Genomic DNA, 25,940 nt, shown 5'->3' with positions numbered 1-25,940 from the left:
ATGCTTCAAGGTTTTGTTCCTTCTGCGATATATATGTACGTTAGTTTCACTAAGTTCCCTTGCTTCCTATGCCTTTAGGATAGCAGTTCAATAGATCAGCACTACAGGAGAAGAGAATGGTCTGCCAGAATTGAGCTGCAGCCTGGTGTAAACAGTGTAGTAAATAGTCCTTTGGTTCCAAGTTGTTTTTCTATCATTCAGTATCAAACTGGGACTGGTCAAACAATTTCTTTAAAGCATTGGATCCTCAAAGTGACATCTTCAGCACATACAATATAGTTTTGCAAAATGTGTGATGAAAAAAGTGAAATGGGGTATGTTTATTGTTCTAAAAGCTAAGCAGATGTTGGCTTTACAAAAACTGGAAGACAAAATGACTGATACTGAATGCAATTACCAGCACTTTGAGTGAGCTGTTTTCTTGGGAACATTAAGAATGATAATTTCAAAGAATTAGGTGACAAGTTGATTGAAAATTACAGATAAATAGGATGCAAAATGTCTCAAGTTCCATTGCTTGCACTCTCAACTGAATTTTTTCAGACTAAATGTGAGCAATATTAGGAGCATAGGGAAAGATTCCACTATGACATTCAACCAATGGAAAAGAGGTACGAGGAATCTGGATGAAGCTCTGATGGCTAATTATATCTGGCAAAATTTGATCCTGAACCATAAAAAATGACAAGTCAGGCTTATATTTTTAAGGAAATTTTTTTATTAATCTGAGGAAGGTTTCTACTTTTTAATTTGTGATTTTGTTTTTTTAGCTTACTTGTTATTATAGCTTTGTTGTTACATACATTAGCGTATTTGTTGTTTACTTGTAGCAAAGATTAATACTTTGTTCTGTACTGATTGAACAATACAACATTGTTAAGAAATCTGATATAGTATTATTGAATATTTTATTGTTCTTTTATTTTTGGACAAGTCATTGATGCTATTGAAAATGAAGGTCGTAATCAGCTTACCCAAATTCATAAACACTAGAAAAGCATATAAACAGGAAAAAATTTTTGAAAATTTATGTAATGTTATTAATTGACTATTATTAAACAGTTCATTGATAATGCCTTATTTGTAAAAATGGAATTTTTGCCGTGTACAAAGTAATATTTATAATTATTAGATGAAATTTTATTTATCACTCATATTAGTGTCTTTTCCATTGGTATTCCATCTGCTAAGCAACACTATTCATAACATATTTAGCTAGGCTAGCTTATCAAAAAGTATTGCATAGGCTTTACCTCTGTAAATAAAAAGAACATTCCAAGCTTATGTTGCAAAAATTGATCAATCTATTCACATCCATTGTTCTGGGTTGGGAAAATCAGTTATCACAATACAACCTTAAAAGGTTCATCTTTAATTGAAAGAGGTGTAATGTAGTATGGCAAGTATTGATATATTGCTACTAAAATTTTGTAATAAATTAAATTGATTGGCAATGATAACAACAGTCCCTACTTTTGTGTTATTTTTAAGGAAATCATGGCAGATGATTTTGATGTGGAAGCATTATTAGAAGCTCCATTTAAGAAAGAAGTGAGTAAATTTATTTAAATGACAAAAAAACATTTAAATTTGTTTTTGGAAAGTTATTATAAAGCACTGATTGAAATCTGTCATTTATCCATTTCCTAAAATTTTATTCTTATTTAATTCTGCAGGTTAGACTTGGTGTATTGGCGATCATGAAGTTTAATAAAAATGGACTGGTGCAATTCATTTATTTCGTTTATTATTGTTATTATGTTTTTTTCCAGAGCATGAACATAGTCATCACTACAAACTAATTGTCTATTAGAAATCCAAATAACCTGATAGGTAAGAATTAATGTATCAGAGTGAGGAAACAGAAGTGCTGAATGCAAACAGTACATTCACACACAGACAAATTACATGTACTTGGGATGCATTGAAGTTGATAAATTTTTAAGCAGTTTATGTTAAATATGTATGTATATGGTGATTGATATACGTACAAATTACAGTTGTGTTTATTATATACTATACTGCATCAAATTAGAACTGTGTTGTTATTTTGTTTCAACAGTAATTCTTATTTTGGAGAATATATTTAGCAAATTTATTCAATCATTTGTCATATTATTTACTGGTGCTAATAGCTTTTGAGATTTGTGCTATTTTAAGATCATGCTTCCCTTTGCTATTGGAATAGAGTCATGGTTGTCTCTCTCTCTCTCTCTCTCTGGCCTTTTTTGAATGGTTTTGGTTCAAACTTTGGTTGGTGTAAGTGAATTTTTGAAACAGTTGTCTTACCAAGCAAATAGCAGATATTAGAGTGGGTTACTATACCCATAAGACAAGTAATATTTTGTTTGTACCAGCCAAACTACTTTATATAGCAGAAATTTTGCACATGGTTCACTCTTATAAGTGAAAAGTTCATGGTTACTTCGAGGCCCCTTTTAGTCCTTGGATTTATATAACCATGTGATGACTCACATAGATTGAGTGTGCTTGTATATAATGTGTCTAAAGCTAAGTAAAATCTCAGGCCACTCCTCTTCAATATGAGTGTGAAAGCAAACTAGGATAACAGAACCCTGATAAACATCTTATCAGCAGGAAATATTGAATGCTCAACATTGATTGTAGCATGTGTTCTACAAACATGCAACCATACATTAGAATTCAAAACATGAGTGAGCACATTTTGAGTTTCTTAGTTGTGGAAGATATCTTTCAAGCCCTCTCTTTTCAAAGAGGAAGTTTATTAGGATTTACATTTTATGATAATGCTAGTAGCTAGCAGTTTGTTTACATGTGGTTGGATGCACACAGAATTCAGTCAGGAACAAATAAGCCCAGACACATATGATACCATTATTAATTACTGCTACTTGATGGCTGTAGTGAAGTGCTATTGCTGGAGAAATAATTTACAACCATGCACTGAAGAAATGTTTTGTGCACGATGGCAAACACATTATGATACCTGCAATTACATCACTTGGATACCATTGAAATAACTAACTGAAGTTCTACAGGCTGTGTGTAGCATTCTCAAAAAAAAAAAAGAAAAAAAAAGCTGTTTCAAGGTTTTGAGTATTAATTTACCTAATTAACCCCATATCTAGTCCTTATTTACAAAATGTGAGAGAGAGAGAGAGAGAGAGAGAGAGAGAGAGAGAGAGAGAGAGAGAGAGAGAGAGTGCGCCTCATGTTTATTTAATAACACTGACCAAAAATGTTTTTTTAGAAGATTCTAAAGCAAATTGTGCTGATTCCATAAAAAAACCAAAATTATGTCTCTGTCTTGTGTCTGTTGAACGATGTATTATTGTATGATGCTTGAACCAATTTCAAGTAGCATGCAATAATACATATGCTATCTTAAAAAGGAATGAATGGATAAGGGTTTTTCTTATAAACCATTTTGCTTTCCCTCTTAAGAAACCAGCAGCAATTTCCTATCATAGCAGTTTCAGAGAGACTTTGGTATTCCCTTTCCATTTGTGCGTATGCTCTGATAAAAGTATTTTCCCTTGATTATCACTTACATCCCCAAAATTTTGAGCGGAGGAGGAAACAGGTGGGATGAAGAAAATGAATTTTTGAACACATTTGGCAGTCCATAACTTTGACATTGCAGTAACACTGACACAAATGATTCATAATTATTTTATTTATTTATTTTTTCCCTTTTGCTAAGAAATCTATGCTCAACTGCTTTAAATGACTGCCAAGCTACTATTTCACTATCCTGTAGCTTTGTTTTGAATATATCATCTTTGAAGAGTTTATTTGAAGCCCAGTTAAAATTCCTTCTTTCATTTTGCATCTGTCAAAGTTGGAAACACTTCTAGTAGCAGAATCCACTTCCTTCTTTATCCAGAGCCTTAACTGAATTCTTCATTAATTTAAGCTATATACGCAAAGGTGAAGAGCTTTTTTTCTTAAAATTCTTCCCTCTTTTCCTACTGCTGCCAAATATAATGTTTTTCTGTTGCACGACTATCCTACAAACACAGAAAACAACAATATTTTGCAAAAACTCCCTATAGACTAGTGAGTAATGCAGTTACCTTACGATTATCGCAGACAGTTCCAAGCAAAGTCATAGTACTTTATTGCATTTAGGATCTTGGACATAATTTCTTATGTTTCTTTCAAGTTAACGGCACATGAAGTAGAGGAACTGATGGGAAGGTGTTTCCATTGTGTAGCAAAACTGCTTTTAAACTTAACTGTGGAGCATCAATAAATATATGCCATTTATTAGGACTTTGTTCAATTCATTCAGAAGACTGCTAATATCTTTACAAAATGCATACCATTTTCCATTATGAAATATTGTGGAAATACTTTGTGATTTTTGACATACTGTAATTTTAGTTCTTGCTTCAAGTAACATCTGTTATAATCTAGATTAAAGGATTTTTGTTTGCTCTTTAGATAAGTTTAAATTGTCTAAGTCATTCAGCTCTCCTTGCTTAATTAAGTGTGGCATGTTATAATTTTCTGTTTCCAAACTGCTGCTGAAGTGGATGATTCAGCAAACTCTAAACAAGAATCCTCACTATATTCATCACTGCTTCCTTTATCCTGTGACTGTGGTGGATCTGGTATTGGCAAGTCTTTCTCCTGTGGAACATGGCCTTATTGCAGATGATATGTTATGATATTTGATGATGTGCTTATTTTTTCTGGAAAGCTCTTCTGATTTTTTTTGTCATGTAGAAATAACAATCAGCAATATAGTTACACAGTTCTTCTACTCCAGTGATTCACAAATTTACAATAATCATGTACCCCTTTTGAGAGTTTAGTCTTACTAGTGTACCCCTTGTTTGGTGAAGATGATTTGTGGCTAGTTTTAATGATACTGTTTTATCTAGACTAGATTAAATACAGTACAATGTATGGTATTAATTTATTAATATCTAATAAAAGTTATATATATAACTTGTTGTATTGACGGTTGTATTGTTTTGTTTTGATACCAATCAGTGCAGAGATTATTACTTTGCACAAATATGAAGTGGGGAAGGGCAGAAGATGTTAACAGCTTTGTCTAATAGAACTGGATATTCCAAACTAACACCAAAATGATGTTAGTTTATTTTGCTCAAATTTTGTTTTTAGAAAGCCATCTGAAGCCATGTGGAACAGGATTTTATGGAATATAATTAAAAAATAAAGTAATAATAAAAATCAAACATTCTGACAGGACAGGACAGCATAGATATGTATGGTGGATTTGTACCATTCTCAAATTAAAGTATACATGTTAACTTGTGAAGAAAGCATTTTTAATACTTACTATTTTGGTACAAAACAGTGTTTAATCTTCAGATGAAGGTGGAGTTCCACTTTAATAAGATGGTTGTATTGTTTTGTTTTGATGCCAATCAGTGCAGAGAATATTACTTTGCATAAATATGAAGTGGGGAAGGGCAGAAGATGTTAACAGCTTTGTCTGATAGAGCTGGATATTCCAAACTAACACCAAAATGATGTTAGTTTATTTTGCCCAAATTTTGTTTTTAGAAAGCCATCTGGAGCCAGCTTCAAAAGCTGTTCTTATTCTAAATCTGAGAGATTATTTGGCAGTGGCTGAACACTGATAGTGAAAAGGTTCCCTATCCATTCAAAGTTGCTGCCTGATTCAGGAAAATAGAAGGCTCTTTCTGCACACTTTCCAAATGTTGCTTCATAGTTGCAACATGTCACCATCAATTTCAGTTTAACCGAATTTATTATTAAGTCATGAAGATATGGAAGGGAATCTAATTCACGAAAACTAAGACAATTATGCCACAGTTGCTACTTTGTAAATTGTGGCGCTCACTTAGTCTTGAACATGGAATATAGATATGAGTTTCCCTTGCAAGGATAGATTAAGATTGTTTAAATGAGTGAAGATATCTGCAGTGTGTGCTAATTTACATAGCCATTTCCAGTCATATATACAGGTTAACGGTTTCATCAAAAAAATTTGAAGTTCTTCTTGCAGCTCAAACAGGCAATTCAGGACTTAATTTTGGAGCACACAAAAGCTATTGCATTTCAGTGTGAAATAGGAATTGTGCTTAGCCACTGGCCATCTCATCACAAAGCTGGAAAAAAACCAACCATTTAGAAAGAAGACTTTCACAAAATTAATAATTTTAACACCTTCATCAAGCACCTTTTTTTTTAGGTCTGCATACATGTTCTGGGTGGCAAGTGCTTCCTTGTGTATATAACAATGTGTTAATTTTGCATCTGGTGCAGCAGCTTGAATACATGGCAACAGCTCCTTTCTTAGAACTGATCATTGCTGTTGCACCATCTGTGCTTATTCCAATACAGCAACTCCAAAGTCATCAATAACATCAGCAGTGATTCTTCATGCATTAAGAATCTGCAGATAAAGGAATGACTAGGTGGCAGTGATCACAGTGTCCTGATCTGGGATTCACTAAAATATGTAACTACCATCAGGGGTAAAGGGATGAATTTTTGCTTTTGTAAAGGTGACTACAGAGGTCTGAGACAATTTTTAAATTCTATACAGTGAGACCAACTGATAACGTTTCCAACAGGAAATTCTAAATGGGAAGCAGTTAAAGAATTAATCTTGGAAGCTACTAGGCTTTTCATACCAACTAAGAATGCCACAAGTCCCATTAGTTCAGATGAACTAATGGGACTTGTGGCAGAGAAAACTGCATGGGATGCATATAAATTATCAGGTAACACAAAAGCCTATGGTAGATATAAGCTGGTCTGTAATCAAGTCACCAAGGAGGTTAGGCTGGCAAAAGCGGATTACGAGAAACCTTTGGCAAAGGATGCAAAGAAAAACAGCGAAGACTTCTTTACTTACATAAACTCTATAAGGAAGGGAATGAATCAGATTGATCCACTTGATATCAATGGTTCAACTGTTGATGATCCTGCTCAGGTAGCTGACAAACTGAATGAGTATTTTGCATCTACATTCACACATGAGTCATTCAGGTCATGGAATGTCAGAAGTTTATCAAAGTCTGACAGGAAGCTAAATGAGCTAAATGATTTTGTAATAACTGAGCTGAGAGCAAAGTGGAGGAGATATTAAACATAAGAAAGGTGCCTGGTGTGAATGGGATATTTCCAGTTATATTCAAGGAGGCAGCAAATGAAGTAAGCAAACCCTTAGCCATAATTTAAGAGAGCTTCCGTGGATTCAGGGGAGGTCCCCATGGACTGGAGATATGCAAATGTGTCCCCAATTCACAAGGGGGAATCAAAGGGTGGCATGAGTAGACCTATTAGTTTAATTTCTGTTCTGGGAAGAAGAATAATGGAGGCACTGGTTAAAGAAGCACTGCGGGATTATCTAGACCAAGGGTTCCCAACCTTTTTTTGCTTGTGGACCCCCTGAGTCCTAACATTACGTATGTGGACCCCCATATACGCATATGTAATATTCCTAAATGAAATATTTATTTGTAAGTTAGTAAAAGCTAATAATTAAACAATTCCAATATAATATAAAAAATGTAAATTACAAATTTTGAAAATTTTAATTTGATAAAACTGAAACTTTTTTTACTTGTAATAAGAGAATTATTAAAAAAAAAATTTAAAAAAAAATACTATTTCAAACAACATATAAATTTATTCCTAAGGCTATTAAATAGGATCCCATTAAATAGGCCCTACTAATGAGATCCTTGTGGCTGATGTTTTGATATTAGCATTTTAATATCTGGTTCCAATTTTGTGAGAGTCAGACGAAGATCACCTCTTTTTACTATATCAAGTCGATTACGATTTTTTGTTAACAACTGTGTTACACGACTAAAGCCAGATTCCACAAGATAAGATGATGAGAAAACAATGACATACATTTTAGCTTTCTCCCATAAAAGCGGATATTTACATGCAATGTCACTATTCTTCCATACATCATGCTTTCCTTTTTTGAATAGACTTCGGACTGTCTCATCAGACTGCAATTCAACAAGTTCCTCTTATAAATCAGTTTCAACATCAGCAACATTTACCTCAAATGGAATCGGCCCCCAATCTGGGATGTTCAGTTCTAGTAGGTCCTTGAACCGAACTTGCATGTCTTCATAATTTTTTTTTAAATGATCAACATACACAACACAATTAGCATCTTTTAAATCACTGCTAACTGAAGCAAGGTTTGGAAACTGGTCAAACGCACCGGGTGAGATATTAAGACTGTACAATTTGAGTTTTCCTAGGAATGCGTTAATGGCTTATTTGCTATATAATAAATCGCAATTATGTCCTTGCTGCAGATTATTAAGAGAATTCAGTTTTTCAAACACATCTGAGAGGTAAAATATGTCTGTTTTCATGGCAACCAACTGTTTTCCAATCTCCTTTTCGTTTGGAAATGATACAATACTGTCCCAAAGGACGACAAAGCGACAAAGACAGTTGCCTTTAGACAACCATTGCACCTCTGTATGCAGTACGAGACAGTCAAATCCTTCTTCATTTTCATCACAAAATTTGCGAAAGAGATGATCTTGAAGAGCATTAGCCTTAATGAGGTTGACAGCTTTTATTACAAGAGTTAAGGCTTCATGAGGACGTCCACTCAATCTCTTTACCACCAGATGTTGGCAATGAATCACGCAATGTATGCAAAATACTTTTGGCAATGCATTTTTTAAATTAGTGATAAACCCTCTGTACCTACCGACCATGGAAGGAGTGCCATCAGTAGCATAAGCCATTAAATTTGAGTGGAATATTTTTTTCTCTAAAATAAGACTGGACTTCCTTAAATATTGTTTCACCTTTAGTATCTGGTTTGAGGAATCTTGCAAAAAGCATTTCCTCTCTGAGTTGATTATCATCCATACATCTTACATATGTCAATAAAAGTGCTTCATTGCCCATCAAGGTTGATTCATCAAGTTGCATTGCGAACTGTTTCACTCGTAATTGAGCAATAAGTTGATTTTCTACATCTTCAGACATTTCATCAATGGGTCTGGATATTGTTAATGCTCAAAGGAAGGTTATCGATAATTTCACGTGCATTTTTGTTTAACATTGTTGAAATTACAACTGATATCGAAGGCAAGATGACAGTTTCACCAGTGCTATGTGGCTTTCCAGATTTTGCTATTATTTTGCTGATTTCATATGATGCTAATAAACCGCTATCTTTATTGCTTGTTTTTTTACTAAAAATCTGATCCAATTTGTTTCTTCCTTGAAAATTGTCTTGTAGTTTTCGGAAATACTGTACTGATTTATTTTTCTTTTCTCTGTGCCTTGTCTCAAAATGGTGACGAAGCTTACTTGGCTTCATGCTATCATTAGACAGCACAGTCATACTTGGTTTTGTGATATTCTCTGGTGATTCAATAAAACCATACGACAGATATTCAGTCAAATATTGTCTTGTTTTCTTCTTTGCATGAGCCATGGGTTATCTGAAAACAATAATAATATTATTAACTTCAGATATTTAATGTTGGAAATGCTTGTAGGTACTAATGGAAATATAGTTCACTAGAACAATAGCATTCAATAACACAAACAATAGATTTCACCACGACGATGCCGATTACTCACTATAGAATGAAATGACTGCCTCTGACTGACTGACTCTTTCTAGATTAGTCGGTGCTTAAATAATGTTTTCTTCTTCGAGAATTTTCTAGGGAAAGAAATTTTTTTTTTTGCGTCAACTAAAGAAGGTTCCAGAAAATACAAGTATCTTCTAACTGTGAATTTCTGGACTTTTCTATGACATTAGTTTATTTTATTATTATTTTTTTTATTTATTTTTATTTAACAAATTATTTTATTTATAATATTTTATCATGAACCCCTTAGCTCATATTATGGACCCCTGAAGTACAATTTTTTTCTTGTGGACCCCCTCAAAGCTTCTATGGACCCCTGGGGGGGTCCATGTGATCTAGACAATACTGCAGTTATAGTTCAAACACAGTGTGGATTTGATAATTTTGATATGATATACATGGATTTTGTGGAAGCTTTTGATACTGTTGCGCATGGAAGACTACGGTACAAATTTGAGCAGTATGGCATTAAGCAGTATGGAAAATTGCTGCTGTGGATAAAGGGATGGTTGAGTGAGAGAAGACAAGAGAGTGGTAATCAATGGACACTGCTCTTCATGGACTAATGTTATTAGTGGAATCCCCCAGGGTTTGGTTGTTGGGCCCATTGTTGTTTTCTGTATTTATTAATAATATTGATGAAGGTATATCAGGCTTAATGTCCATGTTTGCAGACGATGCAAAGGTTGGCAGGGTTGTTAATGACAGGTATGAAAGTACACTACTGGAACAGTATCTAGAAAAGCTGAGCAGATGGATTGAGAAGTGGAAACTGAAGTTTAACATTGACAAATGTAAATTACTGCATATGGATAGCAGTTACCCCAGAGTAATGTACTAACTGTGTTGTACTACACTTAGGGTACTGGAGAATGATAAAGACCTGGGAGTTATTGTGCAGTCAGATATGAAGTTTTCTGAACAGTGCAAACAGGTCTCATGGTGTCTTGTCAATTATATATAGAAATTTTTCTAGTAGGGATAAGGAAGTAATTATCCCCTTGTATAAGGCTGTGGTCAAGCTACACCTTGAGTACTGTATACAGGTCTGGAGGCTTCATTTTAAGAAGGATGTAGAGCTGCTGGAACACGTACAGAGAACGGCAATTAGATTGGTGAATGGATCAAAAGGTTGCTCTTATGAAGAAAAGTTAAAGTTCTGCAAATTGCAGTGTCTAGAGACTAGGCACCTGCTAGGTGATCTGATTGAGATGTATAAGATCTTGAATGGTTTGAGCAAGCTCAATGCTGATGGGATTGTTCCTCTTGCCCAGATTACTCACCTGATGGGACATAAATTCAAATTGAGAAAAGGCAGTTGTACAATAGATGTGTGGAAATTTGCCTTTAACCAGCGGGTGGTTGATTGATTGCTGGAACAAATTTCCATTTGTCATTGTGGAAGTTGACAGCTTAAATAAGTTCAAGGCAGAACTACGCAAACATTTGGAGTGAATGGATGGGTGTAATGGGAAGGTGTTTTTTTTTTTTTTTTGGCTAATGCTGTATACGCTTGCTTTCTTGCATCATATGCCTCTACTAATGCTAATAACTTTTAAAATAGCTTCCCCAGTTGTATGGGTTGGCAGAACAAAATATCATCGTGGACTCCACTATTTAGCTTGTATCTGACAAACTATAAAAGATTAGCAAAATTCACAATATCACAGGATTCATCAGCTTGGAGGAATGTGATCTATAGGTTTGCTTGCTTTGTCTCCAGTCATCACTTGAGCCATTACTTTGGCTGCAGGTTTTACTAATGTCTTGTAAATCACTTCAGCTCTGGATTCTGGAAAATATCTATTAAGTATGCCACATTATATGAAGCTTCAAAAGCTTTTATATGTTTTCACCGGTACATTATTCTCTGAGAGTTTTGGAGCTTTGCATCTATTGTTGAAGAATTCTATAGACTTTCCGTGGTATTCTTTGTTTTACATTGAAATGCCATTTGAGGTTAGATGGTTTCATACTTTCATTTGTGAGTGTCTCAATAAATTGCACACAGTGGAACAGGCTTTGCCTTATCACTAGTCCTCAAAAATCCCAGTTTAAGATAACCATCATCATATTTGCAGACTTTTTTTTTTCTTTTTTTTTCAACTGATGCTTTTAATAAACTTACAGACGGTTCACACTCTTCACTTGTTTTGTCATCACAGATCTGTGATGCAGGTATATATCACTGCAATTTTCCTTCTTCATTATCATTCAAACATTCTGCTTTTAGGTAGCAACCCACATTAAAGGGTTTAACAAAAATAAAATTTTTTTAATTAATACACTGCATTTAAAGATTCACTAGTTACTGTTGCTGTAATTGTTGTGTACATGCTATAAAGTCAAGTATATTGTCCATACTGTGGAAATGTGTCTGCATGTATCTTGTAAATTAGGCTTGCCTGCAATTCTGCAGGTCAAGTAGAAGAATGTCTGCATAGCAGCAGAGGTAACTTCTGCAGGCCTTCAAGATGGTAAATATGATGTGGGGCATTCAAAAAAGATTTGTAATCTCCCAGATGTAGTTGTTGATAGAAAGTTGAAACAAACACAATGTATTAACTTTTTTAACATAATCACTGGGCAAAATGATATTTTTATGTATCTCAATACTCTTCCGCAGGGTAGTTTTGTAAAAGTCCTCTGACTATCCTTCAAACCGCAACTCAGCAGCAGAAATAACCTCATCATCAGCAGGAGCAAAGTGTTTTCCATGAAGAAAGGCCTTGAGGGCAAGAAAGAGGAGAAAATGTGAGGGTTCAAGGTCATGGGTGGGATAAGCAGGATGTGGCAAAATTTCAAACCCACATTCTTGAACACTTCGCTGCAGCATGCGAGGAATGCCTAGAAGTATTACAGTGGAGGAGGGGCACACCTGGCAGTTTTCCCTGTCTTTTATGGCAACACGTAGCTTTATGAGAAGGTTGGAATAATAATTCACCATCACAGTAGGGCCCTTTTCTAGGTAATCCGTAATATTATCCCATTATGATTTGAAAAAAAGTGCACCACCTTGCCAGCACTTGGTTATACCTCTTAACTTTTTTGGTGGAGGGGGGGCTGATTCTGCATGCTACCATTGTTTTGACATTTGTTTTGTTTTGGGATCATACTGATGGATCCAAGTTTCATCCATGTTGACTAGCCGTGAAAAAACTCTTGCTTCTGGCAAACCCAACAACATTTCATGTGCACATTTTGCACTTTCCTTCTTCTAAGGGGTCAGAAGTCTGAGAACCGTTCTAGCAGACACTTTAGTCATATGCAACTGTTTGTGGATGAGTTCACTGATCCTGCACTAATTTGAATCTCTACGGATAGTTGTTTGATGCGAATATGGCTGTCTTCCAGGATTAATACCTCAATTTTTACAACACTTCTGTTACATCAGTTGCTGAGTCTCTTGGGATTTTGTTTTCATACACTGAGGTTCTTCCACATTTGAATTGTTTGTACCATTGTGGAACAACACCGTAACCTGGGCAGTCTTCTCCATAAACAGCAACCCCTTTCTTTGTGGATTGTTTTGGATGTTTTCCCTTCCAGAAAGAAGACCCGAATCGCTGATCTGTATTCCACTTCATCCATTGTGACACTTAGCATTAGCATTAGTAGAGGCATTTGATGCAAGAAAGCAAGCTTATGCAGCATCAGCCAAAAAAAAAAAAAACCCACTTCCACTTCACCCCTCTGTTCGTTCAAAATACCTGTCCAGCTGAGCCTTAAACTTATTTAGGCTATCAACCTCCACCACAAGGGATGGCAGTCTGTTCCACCAACCAACCACCCGCTGGCTAAAGGTAAATTTCCGCACGTCTATCCTACATCTGTCTTTCCTCAATTTGAATTTATGCCCTCTCAGGTGATTTTTCTGAGCTAGAGGAAGAATCCCATCAGCATTGAGCATGCTTAAACCATTCAAGGCTTTATACACCTCTATCAGATCACCTCGCTGGTGCCTAGTCTCCAGACACTGTAATTTGCAAAACCTAAGCCTTTCTTCATAAGAGCACCCCTTTGTTCCATTCACTAATCTTGTTGCCCTTCTCTGTACTCATTCCAGCAGCTCTACATCCTTCTTGAAATGAGGCCTCCAGACCTGTATACAGTACTCTAGGTGTGGCCTGACCATTGCCTTATACAATGGAATAATCACCTCCTTATCCCTGCTGGAAAAATTCCTGTATATCATTGACAATACCCCATGAGCTACTCTTGCAGCCCGTCTGCACTGCTCAGAGAACTTCATATCTGCCCGCACAATCACCCCCAAGTCCCTTTCATTCTCTACCACTGTCAGTGTAGTACCACAGAGTTGATACGTTGCTCTGGGGTTGCTGTTTCCCATGTGTAGTACTTTACATTTGTCAATGTTAAACTTCATTTGCCACCTCTCAGCCCATCTGCTCAACCTTTCCAGATCCTGTTGCAGCAGCATAGTGTCAGTAGTGTCCTTGACAACCCTGCCAACCTTTGTATCATCTGCAAACTTGGACATTAAACTTGATATACCATCATCAATATCATTTATAAATACAGAAAACAACAATGGACCCAACACTGAGCCCTGAGGGACTCCACTAATAACATCAGTCCACGATGAGCAGTGTCCATTGATTACCACTCTCTGTCTTCTCCCCCTCAGCCATCCCTTTATCCATTGCAGCAATTTGCCTCCAATGTCACACTGCTCCAATTTGTGTAGCAGTCTTCCATGTGCAACAGTATCAAAAGCCTTTCTAAGATCCAAGTATATAATATCAAAGTTATTCCCTGCATCCAGCTCTTTTGTGACTGCATCATAGTATCCAATCAAGTTGGTCAGGCAAGACTTCCCCTTAACAAAACCATGCTGTGTCTGAGCTATAACTGAAGTCTTGTCTAAATGATCCTGCAGTGCTTCTTTAACCAGTGCCTCCATTAATTTTCCTGGAACAGAAGTTAAGCTCACAGGTCTATAATTACTTGTTTCAGCCTTTGATCCTCCTTTGTGAATTGGGGTCACATTTGCACATTTCCAGTCCATGGGTACCTCCCCTGAGTCCAAGGAAGCTCTCATAACTATGGCTAAGGGTTTGCTTACTTCCTTTGCTGCCTCCTTTAATATAACTGGATAGATCCCATCCACCCCAGGTGCCTTTCTTGTGTTTATCTTCAACAGTTTCTCCTCCACTTTACTCCCAGTTATTTCAAGATTCTGTAGCTTACTGCTAGAGTTGAATACACCTCTGGCATTCCCCTTGCTGAATAACTCCTCATGTGTGAATGTCGATGCAAAATATTCATTTAGTTTGTTAGCTACCTGAGCAGGATCATCAACAGTTGACCCATCAATATCAAGTGGACCAATCTGATTCATCCCCTTCCTTCTAGAGTTTACATAAGTAAAGAACTCTTTGCTGTTTTTCTTTGCATCCCTTGCCAAGGATTTCTCGTAATCTGCCTTCGCCTGCCTAACCTCCTTTGTAACTTGGTTGCATATCAACTTGTATATATCATAGGCTTCTGTGTCATGTGTTAATTTGTAAGTATCCCATGCATTTTTCTTCTCTGCCATATGCCTCATTAGTTCATCTGACATCCATTTTGGCCTAAACCTTGAACAATATTTCTTAGTTGGTATGTAAAGCCTAGTAGCTTCCAAGATAAGTTCTTTGAATGCTTCCCATTTTGAATTTGCTGTTGGTAACATCATCAGTTGGTCCCACTGTATAGAATTTAAATACTGTCTCAGTCCATCGTAGTCGCCTTTACGGAAGCAATAACCCTTCCCTTTACCCCTAATGGTAGTTACCTCTTTGAGTAAATCCCACTTCAGCACACTGTGATCACTGCCACCTAGTGGTTCATTTATCTGCAGATTCTTAATGCATGAAGAATCACTGCTGATAATCAAATCAAGAGTATTACTCCCTCTAGTTGCCTCCCGAACATGCTGATGTAGAAAACAATCATCCAATAAATCCACAAAAGCCCTGCTAGTGTGTGAGTAACCAGCCCCCAAATTCCAGTCAATATCTGGGAAATTAAAATCTCCCATTATAAGACTCTCTGATTTACTGGCCCACTCTATTTCCCTGTACAGTTCCTTATTATACTCATCAGAGTCATTAGGCCTATAGCACACTCCTACTCTCAATTTTGATCTCCCAATGCTTATGTCACACCAAACTGACTCAACACTGCACTGTCCAGCGATGTCGACTGGCTTCACTTCCTTGGTTTTTATGTGTTTCTTAACTAATAGCATAACCCCTCCCCCCTTCCTATCCTGTCTATCCTTTCTGTAGACGTTGTACTCCCCAAATTGGAGTTCTGCATCCCTTATATCTGTGTGACACCACGTCTCTGATATCCCAACAATATCTGCCTTTGATGTTTTGAGCAATACCTCAAATTCATCAATTTTATTTACTAAACTCCTAGCATTGGTGTACACGCAAGTATACCTGCACCTGTTTCTATTCTTAGCTACCCTAACACAACCCATGTGTTTACTTGTACCGCAATGGCTCCCAGCAGTCTCTGAAATACCATGCATCTTGTTTTTCAGGCTTCTGCTCATTCTAATAGAAGCAGTGCAAGAATCTCTTTCACCTCTGCCAGTGGCTACTGTCAATCTATTGGTCTTTGTCTCCCCCCAAGCTAGCAGTTTTCCGACCCACCTAACACTGCCTCGATAGCATCAGCAAATATTCTTGCACCCTTTCTATTTAAGTGTATCCCATCCCTGTAGAAGCAATCTCTCCTGTTAACAAGTACAGTCCAGGCTGAAAAAAATTCTACCCCTTGAGCCTTGCACAATCTTTCCAGGGCCGAATTTTTGTTTAAAAATATTTTTTTTAAATAACACTTCACTTCAGAGTTGTAAGAAATAAATAATTAATTGCCAGATCGAAACTAAATTTGTGTGGTTGCTTTAGAGATTCCAAGGTATCAAACAAACAAACAAAAATTCATCTTTTTATCACAATCACTTTTGGATGAATACGAATATTTTATGAACCCACCTCATAGCACGGAATGTTGCAGGTTCATAAGGCTACATATACTGAAATTATAAATTTCAGTATATGTAGCCTTATGAAACTGCATACTTGCATGATATATAACAGGGGTGGCCAAAGAGTTGATCGCAGATTTAATTTCGGTCCATCACGACAAATTTTAAATATACAGTCATTCCTCGATTTGTGCACCTTGTGCAATGAAATTTTTGTGATGGTAGATTGCGGCACATTTTGAAGGAAAAAAGTAGATCGCATCACATTAAGTTGGCCACTCCTGATATATAATGTCTTTATTGCAATCAGCGAAAATAAGTAAATTTTACCTGGATGCCTGGTGCAATGCCCATAACAGCAAAAATGCTAGGGGTTTAACATATAAACGGACAAACTCTAAAAACAAAAAAATAAGTTGTAAACACGTGAAAACAGGTTTTTTTTTTTTTCACAATTTCAGCAAACCAATCAAGGAAAAACAGTGACAGGCACTCGGTTGAAGACTAGAGCTGCTCCCTGATGATACGTCTTCTGTAGGCTTTGTCCTCGATGAATTTCTTGGAGTCGGCATCCATATCTTGGACGTTTTGAGCATCTCCGTTGGCAGGAATCTGTCGCCCTTCCTGAGTCTCAACACCACGGACTGTAAAGAGGGGAGAGCCCTTAAGGGATTTGGGGGGATTCTCCAATTATAAATCTGTCAAAAACTTGCCATATTGATTTCACCCGCTAAAATTTTAATGGGGATGAGTAAGCAGAAGGTGAAGATCCATTCTGAGACTTTTCTGTAGTTTAGAAGTTTGGTCATTTCTGAAGTATGTGTGAGGGGTGGAGGCTTGTGTTTGAAGCGCACCTACTAAAGAAGCCAGTACTCATCAGATGAGATGGTTTTTGGTTTTTTGCATGGTTATATACTGATGAGCCAAAACATTATGACCACCTACGTAATATGATTTTGTTCCTCCACATGCAGCCAAAACAGCTCATACCGGGCGAGGCATGGATGCTACAAGATTTCTAAATGTGTCTTGTGGTATCTGGTACCAACCTGTAACCAGCAGATCCTTTAACTCCTGTAAGGTCCGCTGTTGAGATGCCGCAGATCGGAGTTGCTGTTCCAACCCAAACCACAGATGCCCAATGGGATTGATGTCTGGGGAATTTGGAGGCCAGGGTAATACAGTCCTCGTATAGCACAGCAGTTGTGTTCCTAGAAACCCTCGTGCAATGCAAAATCGTGCAATATAAACAACAGGCCCTATGGGAAAAATAGGGTTAGGTGCCGACCACCCAAGATTGAACACACATTTGTAACCAAAACATTACCAAACACAAATAAATAATCGTAAAAAAATATGTATTTTGTTACAACTACAGTCTGTCCTCGTATAGCACGATAGTTGCGTTCCTAGAAAACCTCATGCAATGCGAAATCATGCAATATAAACAACAGGCCCTATGGGAAAAGTAGGGTTAGGTGCCGACCACCCAAGATTGAACACACATTTGGAACCAAAACATTACCAAACAATAAATAATCGGTAATTTTAATCGTTATAAAACGTAAGTATTTTATAACGATTAAAATACATAATAAAAATATTATAATAAAGTATTTTTAGTATTTTTTAATACTAAAAAATTATTTTTTACGAATAAAATACGTATTTTATTCGTAAAAAAATTATTATATTAAATAAAATAGTCGTAATAAAATACTTACGTATTTTATAATACGTAAGTATAAATTATAATACGTAAGTCGTAATAAAATATTGCTAATGCTTTTGCTTCTATCGTAAGCAAACTTGTTTTTTATTTGATTTTCTATCCAAATAGATGACAGCCGTTCCATCTCTTCCAATTCTTGTGTCTTAATCTAATGGATTTTAATTACACTGAGTTGTTCCTGCTATGAAAGTTGTTTTTATTTTCTCTGCATTCTTTGTAATTCTCAGCGTTGCCTGATTTAGGTCTATAGCACGTGCAATATCACATGGCCTTTTATTTCGCTCAAAGCGTTTCACAATTTCATATTTTTTCTCTATCGACAGAGGCGGACTGGCCATAAGCCTTACCCGGGAAATCCCGGTGGGCTGGAGGCCGGTGTGATTTTGGCCATAAACCGTAGTATGAGGCCACTATAAATTTTCCCGGTTAAGAATTTTTGATCCAGTCCGCCTCTGTTTATCGATATTGCTTTTTTTTTTCCTCTGAATCTGCAGTATCTTAGCCAGAACGCTTCCTTTTCACACCTTTTAAGTATTTTACTCATTTTTAGGGAATGAAGCACAATTATAAAACGAGGAGGCACGCTTGATACACATAAACAAAGCTGCGCGCGTGTAGCAACTGAATAAACAACACTGTAAAGGCCGAGATACACTATTAACACCTCACATTTTACTAAAGCACATTTCTGGGGGTTACTACCATAAAACAATAAAAACAATTTCCAGTTGCGTTTCTGCTAATGGAATCTGTTATAAACTGGTAGTAAACTCCATCTAATTGCATTTGCGATTATATCGATAGCTGGAATTGTGTTGGTTTTTACGTTATTATGGTGAAATGTGTTTCACCTTCACTGATATAAAACACATAAATACATTTTCAGAATCTTCTTCATTCCTATCGTGTTGCGTTCGGTTGGGGTGATTCCGCGTTCGACTGCCATTTCTTGTAAACACAAAGGCGAATCGTGTATAAGCGAATTCGGTTCGTGTTATATAAGATAACGTTCCCCTATTTATAAATCGTGTATGATCGAATTCGTGTAATGTAAACACGTGTTATACGAGGACCGACTGTATTACATAATGAAATATTGCTAATGCTTTTGCTTCTATCGTAGGCGCCTCCGTAGCCAGGTGGGCAGGAGCAGCAGTGCATAGCACACGCTTCTTGATTAGACCGGGGTTTGAGCCCGTCACACCAAATACGGAGGATGCAGAAAGGTCAGGAAATGACCACCGCATATCCCCGGAGCAATATGGCCTTAGTTGCTAATGCTCCTAAAAACCAAATAACAACAACAGCTTCTATCGTAAGCAGACTTGTTCTTTATTTGATTTTCTATCCAAACAGATGACAACCGTTCCATCTCTTCCAATTCTTTGTGTCTTGATCTAATGGATTTTTAGCATTAGTAAAGGCACATGATGCAAGGTAGCAAGCTTATATAACATCAGCCAAAAAAAAAAAAAAACACACTTTGAGTTGTTCCTGCTATGAAAGTTGTTTTCATTTTCTCTGCATTATTTCTGTTTCTCGGCGATGCCTCATTTAGGCCTATAGCACGTGCAATATCACGTGTTCGTTCATTTTGCTCAAAGCGTTTCACAATTTCATATTTTTTTTCAATCGACAGAGGCCAACTAGCCATAAGCCTTACCGGAGAAACCACGGTGGGCCGGAGGCCAGAAGTCTATGGAGGCCGGTGTGATTTTGGCCATAAACGCTAGTATGAGGCTGCTACAAATTTTCCCGGGTAAGAATTCTTGACTCAGTCCGCCTCTGTCTATCGATATTGCTTTTCTTTTTCTCTCTGAATCTGTAGTGTCTTCACCAGGATGCTTCCTCTTCACATTTTTTAAGAATTTTACTCATTTTTAGGGAATAAAGCACAATTACAAAATGAGGAGGCACGCTTGATACACATAAACAAAGCTGCGCAATTGTAACAACTGAATAAACAGCATCGTAAAGGCAGAGACACACTATTGATACCTCACTAGCTCACATTTTACTAAAACACATTTCTGGGGGTTACTACCATGAAACGATTTCCAGTTGCATTTCTGCTAGTGGAATCTGTTATAAACGGGTAGTAAACTCTATCTAATTGCATTTGCAATAATACGATAGCTGGAATTGTGTGGGTTTTTACGTTCTTATGGTGAAATATGTTTCCCCTTCACTGATATAAAAAACAAATACATTTTCAAAATCTTCTCTTCATTCCTATCGTGCTGTGCTCACTTGGGGTGATTCCACGTTTGACTGCCATTTCTTGTAAACACAAAGACGAATCATGCATAAGCGAATTCGGTTCGTGTTATATACGATATTGTTTCCCTATTTATAAATCGTGTATGATCGAATTCGTGTAGTGTAAACACATGTTATACGAGGACCGACTGTACCCAGAAGTCTTCCTTATGTTCTGCAAACCAGTCTCAAACAATCTGGGCGGTGTTGTACCTGGTCAGCAATGATGTTTAGGTGGAAATGAGTATATGTAATGGGTGGCATCTAGAACGTCTGTTCAACTCTGCCTCATTTCTCTGTGAAGAACAGTATCTCTACAAATGGGTCAGATATGTGTGTGACGTAGGTTTGTGTGCATTGTGTTTGTTCTGTTGTTGTGTCTGGCCGCTTGGCTACCCAGAAGCATCAGTCACCTGGACAAATGATTCTGGGTACTTGTCTACACCCCGGGAAGGTGGGCCAGTCCCAGTAAAACATGTACTGTCTCAAAAGAGACGCTGATCGACCTAGTGTTGCCAGAAAGTGGGCCAGGATCCTCTGGGGGCTGCCCATTCCAGAGGGAGGAAAGGGAGAGAAAAAAAAGAAACCACTCATGGTGCAGGTTATGAAGAAAAAAATAATAATAAAAAAATAAAAATAAATAAAAAATAACAAGTAATAAAAAAATAAGAATAATAAATGAATAAAAGGAAAAACAAAAATAAAAGAAAGATGATAATACAATAGATAGATAAAAAAAAAAAAAAAAAAAAAAATTAATTAATCCGGTACAGCTGTGCTTTTTTTTTTTGTTTTTTTTTTTCAAATGCACTAAATAATTTTTTTTAAAATTTTTATTTTATTATTTATTTATTGTTATTATTTTTATTATTTTCTGCTTAATTTTCCATTTACAAGGGTTGTTCAATAAAGAATTGCCCTGACCCAACTGCAGAGGTGCTAGCCTGTGGATTCTTGTCACAGGTTTAATCCTTCTCTACATAGCCACCATGCAGATTTACACATTTTTCCAATCGATGGATGAGGCTACGGATACTGTTTTTGTAGAAGTGGCAAGTTTAGTCTTTGAACCATGACTCTATTGCAGAATTGAGTGTCTCGTCGTCAGGGAAGTGCCCCACCCAAAGAAATGATTTGAGGGAAGGAAACAAGAAGTCCGATGGCGCAAGATCGGGTGAGTAGGTTGGATGGGACAGTATTTCATATCCACAAGTGGCTGCTTGTGCTGTTGCAATTTCAGAAGTGTGAACTGGGGCATTGTCTTCAAGCATTCTCACACCTTAGGACAGCATGCCATGCCTACATGTTTTGATTTTCTCCTGTAATTTTGTAAGTTTGCATAATAGATACCTGCATTTGTTCTACCTTTTGGCAGGTGATCAGTCATTATTATGCCTTTCTCATCCCAAAACACTGTCAGCAAGACCTTTCCTGCTGATGCTTGGACCCTTGCCTTCTTATGGGGGTAGGGAACCATGATGCCACCATTCCATGGACTGCTTTTTACTTTCAGGGTCGAAATGGTGTATCCAGCTTTCACCCTGAGTGATTAGAAGAGAGAAAAAGCCTTCCTCATTTTTTTGGCACAGCACTAACAACTCTTGTGATTTTTGTTGTTGATCAGCCTTCTGGAAACCAGTCAATAATCGAGGAATCCAATTTCCGTAAATGGAGTTGGTCATGAAGGACTGTTTCAACAAAGCCCACACTAATCTTCACCTCCTGGGACAATTCATGCATATCCGGCGATCTTCCACGATTAACGACTCCACTTTTCTGGTCATGGTGTCATCAATGGCTGAATGGGGACGACCTGGAATGGGCTCAGATTCTACAGATGTCCGACCACACCTAAACGGTCTATGTCAGTGCTTCAGAATGCCATAGGCTGGGGCTTCATCCTTATATACAGCAGTCATCTCCTCGTGGATTTCTTTAGAAGATTTCCCCCTTCAAAAACAGATACCAGATTACAGCTCTGGCTTCAACTTTGTCCATGCTATTTCGTCACACATTCAGTTCTGTAAGAGAAAAACAAATTAAGACACAGGGCTGAAATTTTATACCTTTAGTACAGAGATATGTATGATGCTACACACAAAATATCATGACTCTGCGATATGCGAAAGTATGTGAGGGTGATTCTTTATTGAACCACCCTCGTAGTTATGCCCTAATTGAAATGATGTTTAGGTAGGTGGTAGATGCCGGAGTGCCTGGCATTTGGATGACTAGACCCAGGGTATCCCAGCAGAACATTGCCCAAAGAATGATGCTGCCACCACCAGCTTGTTTTTGTCCCACGGTGCATCCAGGCGCCTTTACTTCCCTAGGTAAATGACTCAATGTACCCGGTCATCCACATGGTGCAACAGGAAATGTGATTCATCGGACCGGACGACCTTCTTCCAATCACTCAAGGTCCAGTTTCAATGCTAACGTGCTCATTGTAGGCACTGTCGCTGGTGAACTGTTTAGCATGGGCACTCGGAGCGGCCTGCAGCTATGCAGCCCCATTTTCAGCAAGATTCGATGTACTGTGTGTTATGACACATTACTCCCATCACTAGCATTCCAATACCGGCTAGTTATGCCACAGTCTCCCTTCTCTTATGCCACGTATCATCCAGGAGAGCCTTCGCTCACCTCGAGCATCGATGAGCCATGGTTGTCCAGTACCTCGCCGGTGGTTCGTGGGTTTTCCCTCCTCAGCCCACTTTCGGTGGGTACTAACCACGGCTGACTGTGAACACCAGCCGTGCCGTTTCAGATATGTTCTGACCCAGTTGTCTGGCCATTACAATTCGGTCTTTGTCAAACTCACTTGAGTCCGCTGTCTTTCCCATCTGAAGAATAAGAGTAACACTGATTAACAGAGCTCAGTATCAGGTGTTTTTTATACCATGTCCCGACCTGCACACGTGCCGTAGTTCACCTGCAGTTGCTTCGATTTGCATAAAGATTCACTGGTCGTAAAGTTTTGGCTTCGGTGTATCTTGTACATAGTATGCAATATAGTCAAAATCGTTGAAGTTCCTAAAACCAAACAACATATGTAAAATTGTTATACAACATGTAATGTTGAAAAGGTAAAAACAAAACAAAAAAATAAATAACTAAGAAGCTATTTAAAGTTGAATGAATTATGTTTTCTTTGATAATAATGTAGTTCGTAGTATGCCCATTCATGGAAGCTTTTTTGCTGAGAACATGGCTGTGTCAATAATCCATCATATTTTCAGCCACAGTTAAATCCTTTCATTAGTTTGGTGGCAACATTTAAAACTTTTTTCATTTCAAAGTCTATATGTAAAATGTATAAATGTAAATTTATACATTTTATTTTATTTATATGTTTTAATTTTCAAATTTTTTTGAATAAATACATCTTTTGTTGATAACAAACATTTCATGACTTGGTGTAGAAGTAGGTGTGTGTGTGTGTGTGTTGTCCAACCATCCTATTTGTGTTTCTGAGTGTATATGGCTATGTTCAAATCAGATGATACCAGTGGGATGCTTGAATGTTTTGATGTTATGTGTACAAAATTCAGTTTATATTTTTCCACTGATATCACAAGAATGAACTTTACAATGTTTAGCAAAACAGACAGAAATGATAAGATGATTCTCAGCTACAGTAGATCATTCATGCCTTAGAAATGGTAAAATTTCAGCATGGGACTTTAACAGATAAGTTGGTCAAACATTACACACATATATATAGTAGATAGTATGAAAAGTTTCATCATGCATGATTCCACATGAGCCCAAACAGAATGATTGGAACATTAGTCATGACATGAGTTTAGTATGAGGGCTGTTCAATAAAGAATAATCATAATTTTTAATGAACAACCATACTTGTTGCTGCTTCTAGCTGAGCTGCAGAATTTAAGACCAAACCAAGTTGCATCACATAGCAATTGCACAGTTGACTCGTGTGCACAGTGTGACTTTGGTGGTCAGTCAAGTTTATTCCTGTTCAGTTTCACCTACGTAACACTGGACATGATGCAAAGAACACTATTCTGCTCTCTCAAATTTTGTCTCAAGAAAACATCAGTTGAAGCATATGAAATGCTAAAAGAGGCTTATGGTGAATCTGTGCTTCCATATAGTACAGCTTGCAGATGGCTTAGAATGTCTCAAGACGGCTGTGATTCAGTCAAAAATCGGCCGTCCTAGTGCTGCAACCACTGCTCTCACCACAAAAACCATAAACACTGCTTCTGTAATCGTGAGAAAAGATCATTGTATAACGGTAGACAAATAGCAGAGATGTTGAGAATATCAGTAGGAAGCACACAAATGGTCGTGGGTGGTCTCCATGACTATTTGCATATGTTGTGTTTATGCATGCTGTGTTCCAAGATTACTGACACCTGAGCAACAGCAAGTGAGGTTCTACACAAGGTAATAACAATAAATGATATATGGTTTCATCATTTCAACCCATTAAGTAAGCAAAAAAGCTCTGTTTGGAAGTCTGTTATCGTCAGCACAGAAAAAAGCAAAATATTGTGGCTTCTGCAGGAAAGGTTATGGTCATCTCTTTTGTAGACATTCAAGGAATGGTTTACCTGCATGTTGTGCTATGTCATAAGCCTGTCATGGGACCTTACTACAGAACTGTACTGCATACTTTGCAGTATCATACTCATTGCAAACAATCATAACTGCGTGCAGGTGGGTGGATACTGCATCATGACACTGCAAGACCTCATGTTGCGCAAACTGTCATCGAGTACTTAGCCAGTATTAATTTAAAATGTGTTCCTCATCCACCCTACAGCCCTGTCCTTGTACCCTGCAATTTTTTTATTTCCAAAATTTAAGTAGCTACGAGGAAAACTTTCTCAGAAGAAATTAGCGTTAGTAGAGGCATTTGATGCAAGAAAGCAAGCTTATACAGCATCAGCCAAAAAAAAAAAAAAAAAAACCCCTTCCCATTTCACTCATCCATTCACTCCAAAAGTGTGTTCAGTTCTTCCTTGAATTTATTTAAGCTATCAACTTCCACAAACGGCAGATGAAAGTTTGTTCCAGCAATCAACAACCTGCTGGCTAAAGGCAAATTTCTGCACATCTGTTCTGCAACTGTCTTTCCTCAATTCTGGCACATAATCTGAGTGAGAGAAAGAATCCCATTAGCATTGAGCTTGCTCATATTATTCAAGGCCTTGTATACCTCAATCCAATCAGGTCACCATGCAGGTGCCTAGTCTCAACGCTTCAATTTGCAGAAATTGTCTTTCTTCGTAAGAGCAACCCTTTGTTCCCCTCACCAGTCTCGTTCTCCTTCTCTGTACTCATTCCAGCAGCTCTATATCCTTCCTAAAATGAGGTCTCTAGACTTGTA

The 25,940-nt window shown here is 37.3% G+C and overlaps 1 protein-coding gene across 3 annotated transcripts in view; it reads left to right on the top strand.

Annotated features, from left to right (window-relative positions):
• LOC150082956 (RNA-binding protein 39-like) overlaps nucleotides 1–25,940 on the top strand; it is a 411,944-nt gene that overhangs the window by 20,622 nt on the left and 365,382 nt on the right. For all 3 annotated transcript variants that reach the window (XM_090376936.1, XM_090376937.1, XM_090376935.1), the window contains exon 2: nucleotides 1,492–1,551. In XM_090376936.1, coding sequence (XP_090233062.1) covers nucleotides 1,498–1,551 — 54 coding nt within the window. In that variant the 5' untranslated portion in view covers nucleotides 1,492–1,497. The remainder of the gene's footprint in view (nucleotides 1–1,491; nucleotides 1,552–25,940) is intronic.

This window comes from Mastigoproctus giganteus, chromosome 7 (genome assembly GCF_048544385.1).
Source record: "Mastigoproctus giganteus isolate SK-2022 chromosome 7, ASM4854438v1, whole genome shotgun sequence".
NCBI classification, from domain to species: domain Eukaryota; kingdom Metazoa; phylum Arthropoda; class Arachnida; order Uropygi; family Thelyphonidae; genus Mastigoproctus; species Mastigoproctus giganteus.
The sequence above is the reverse complement of the archived record's forward strand: the minus strand, read 5'-3'. Positions and strand labels throughout refer to the sequence as shown.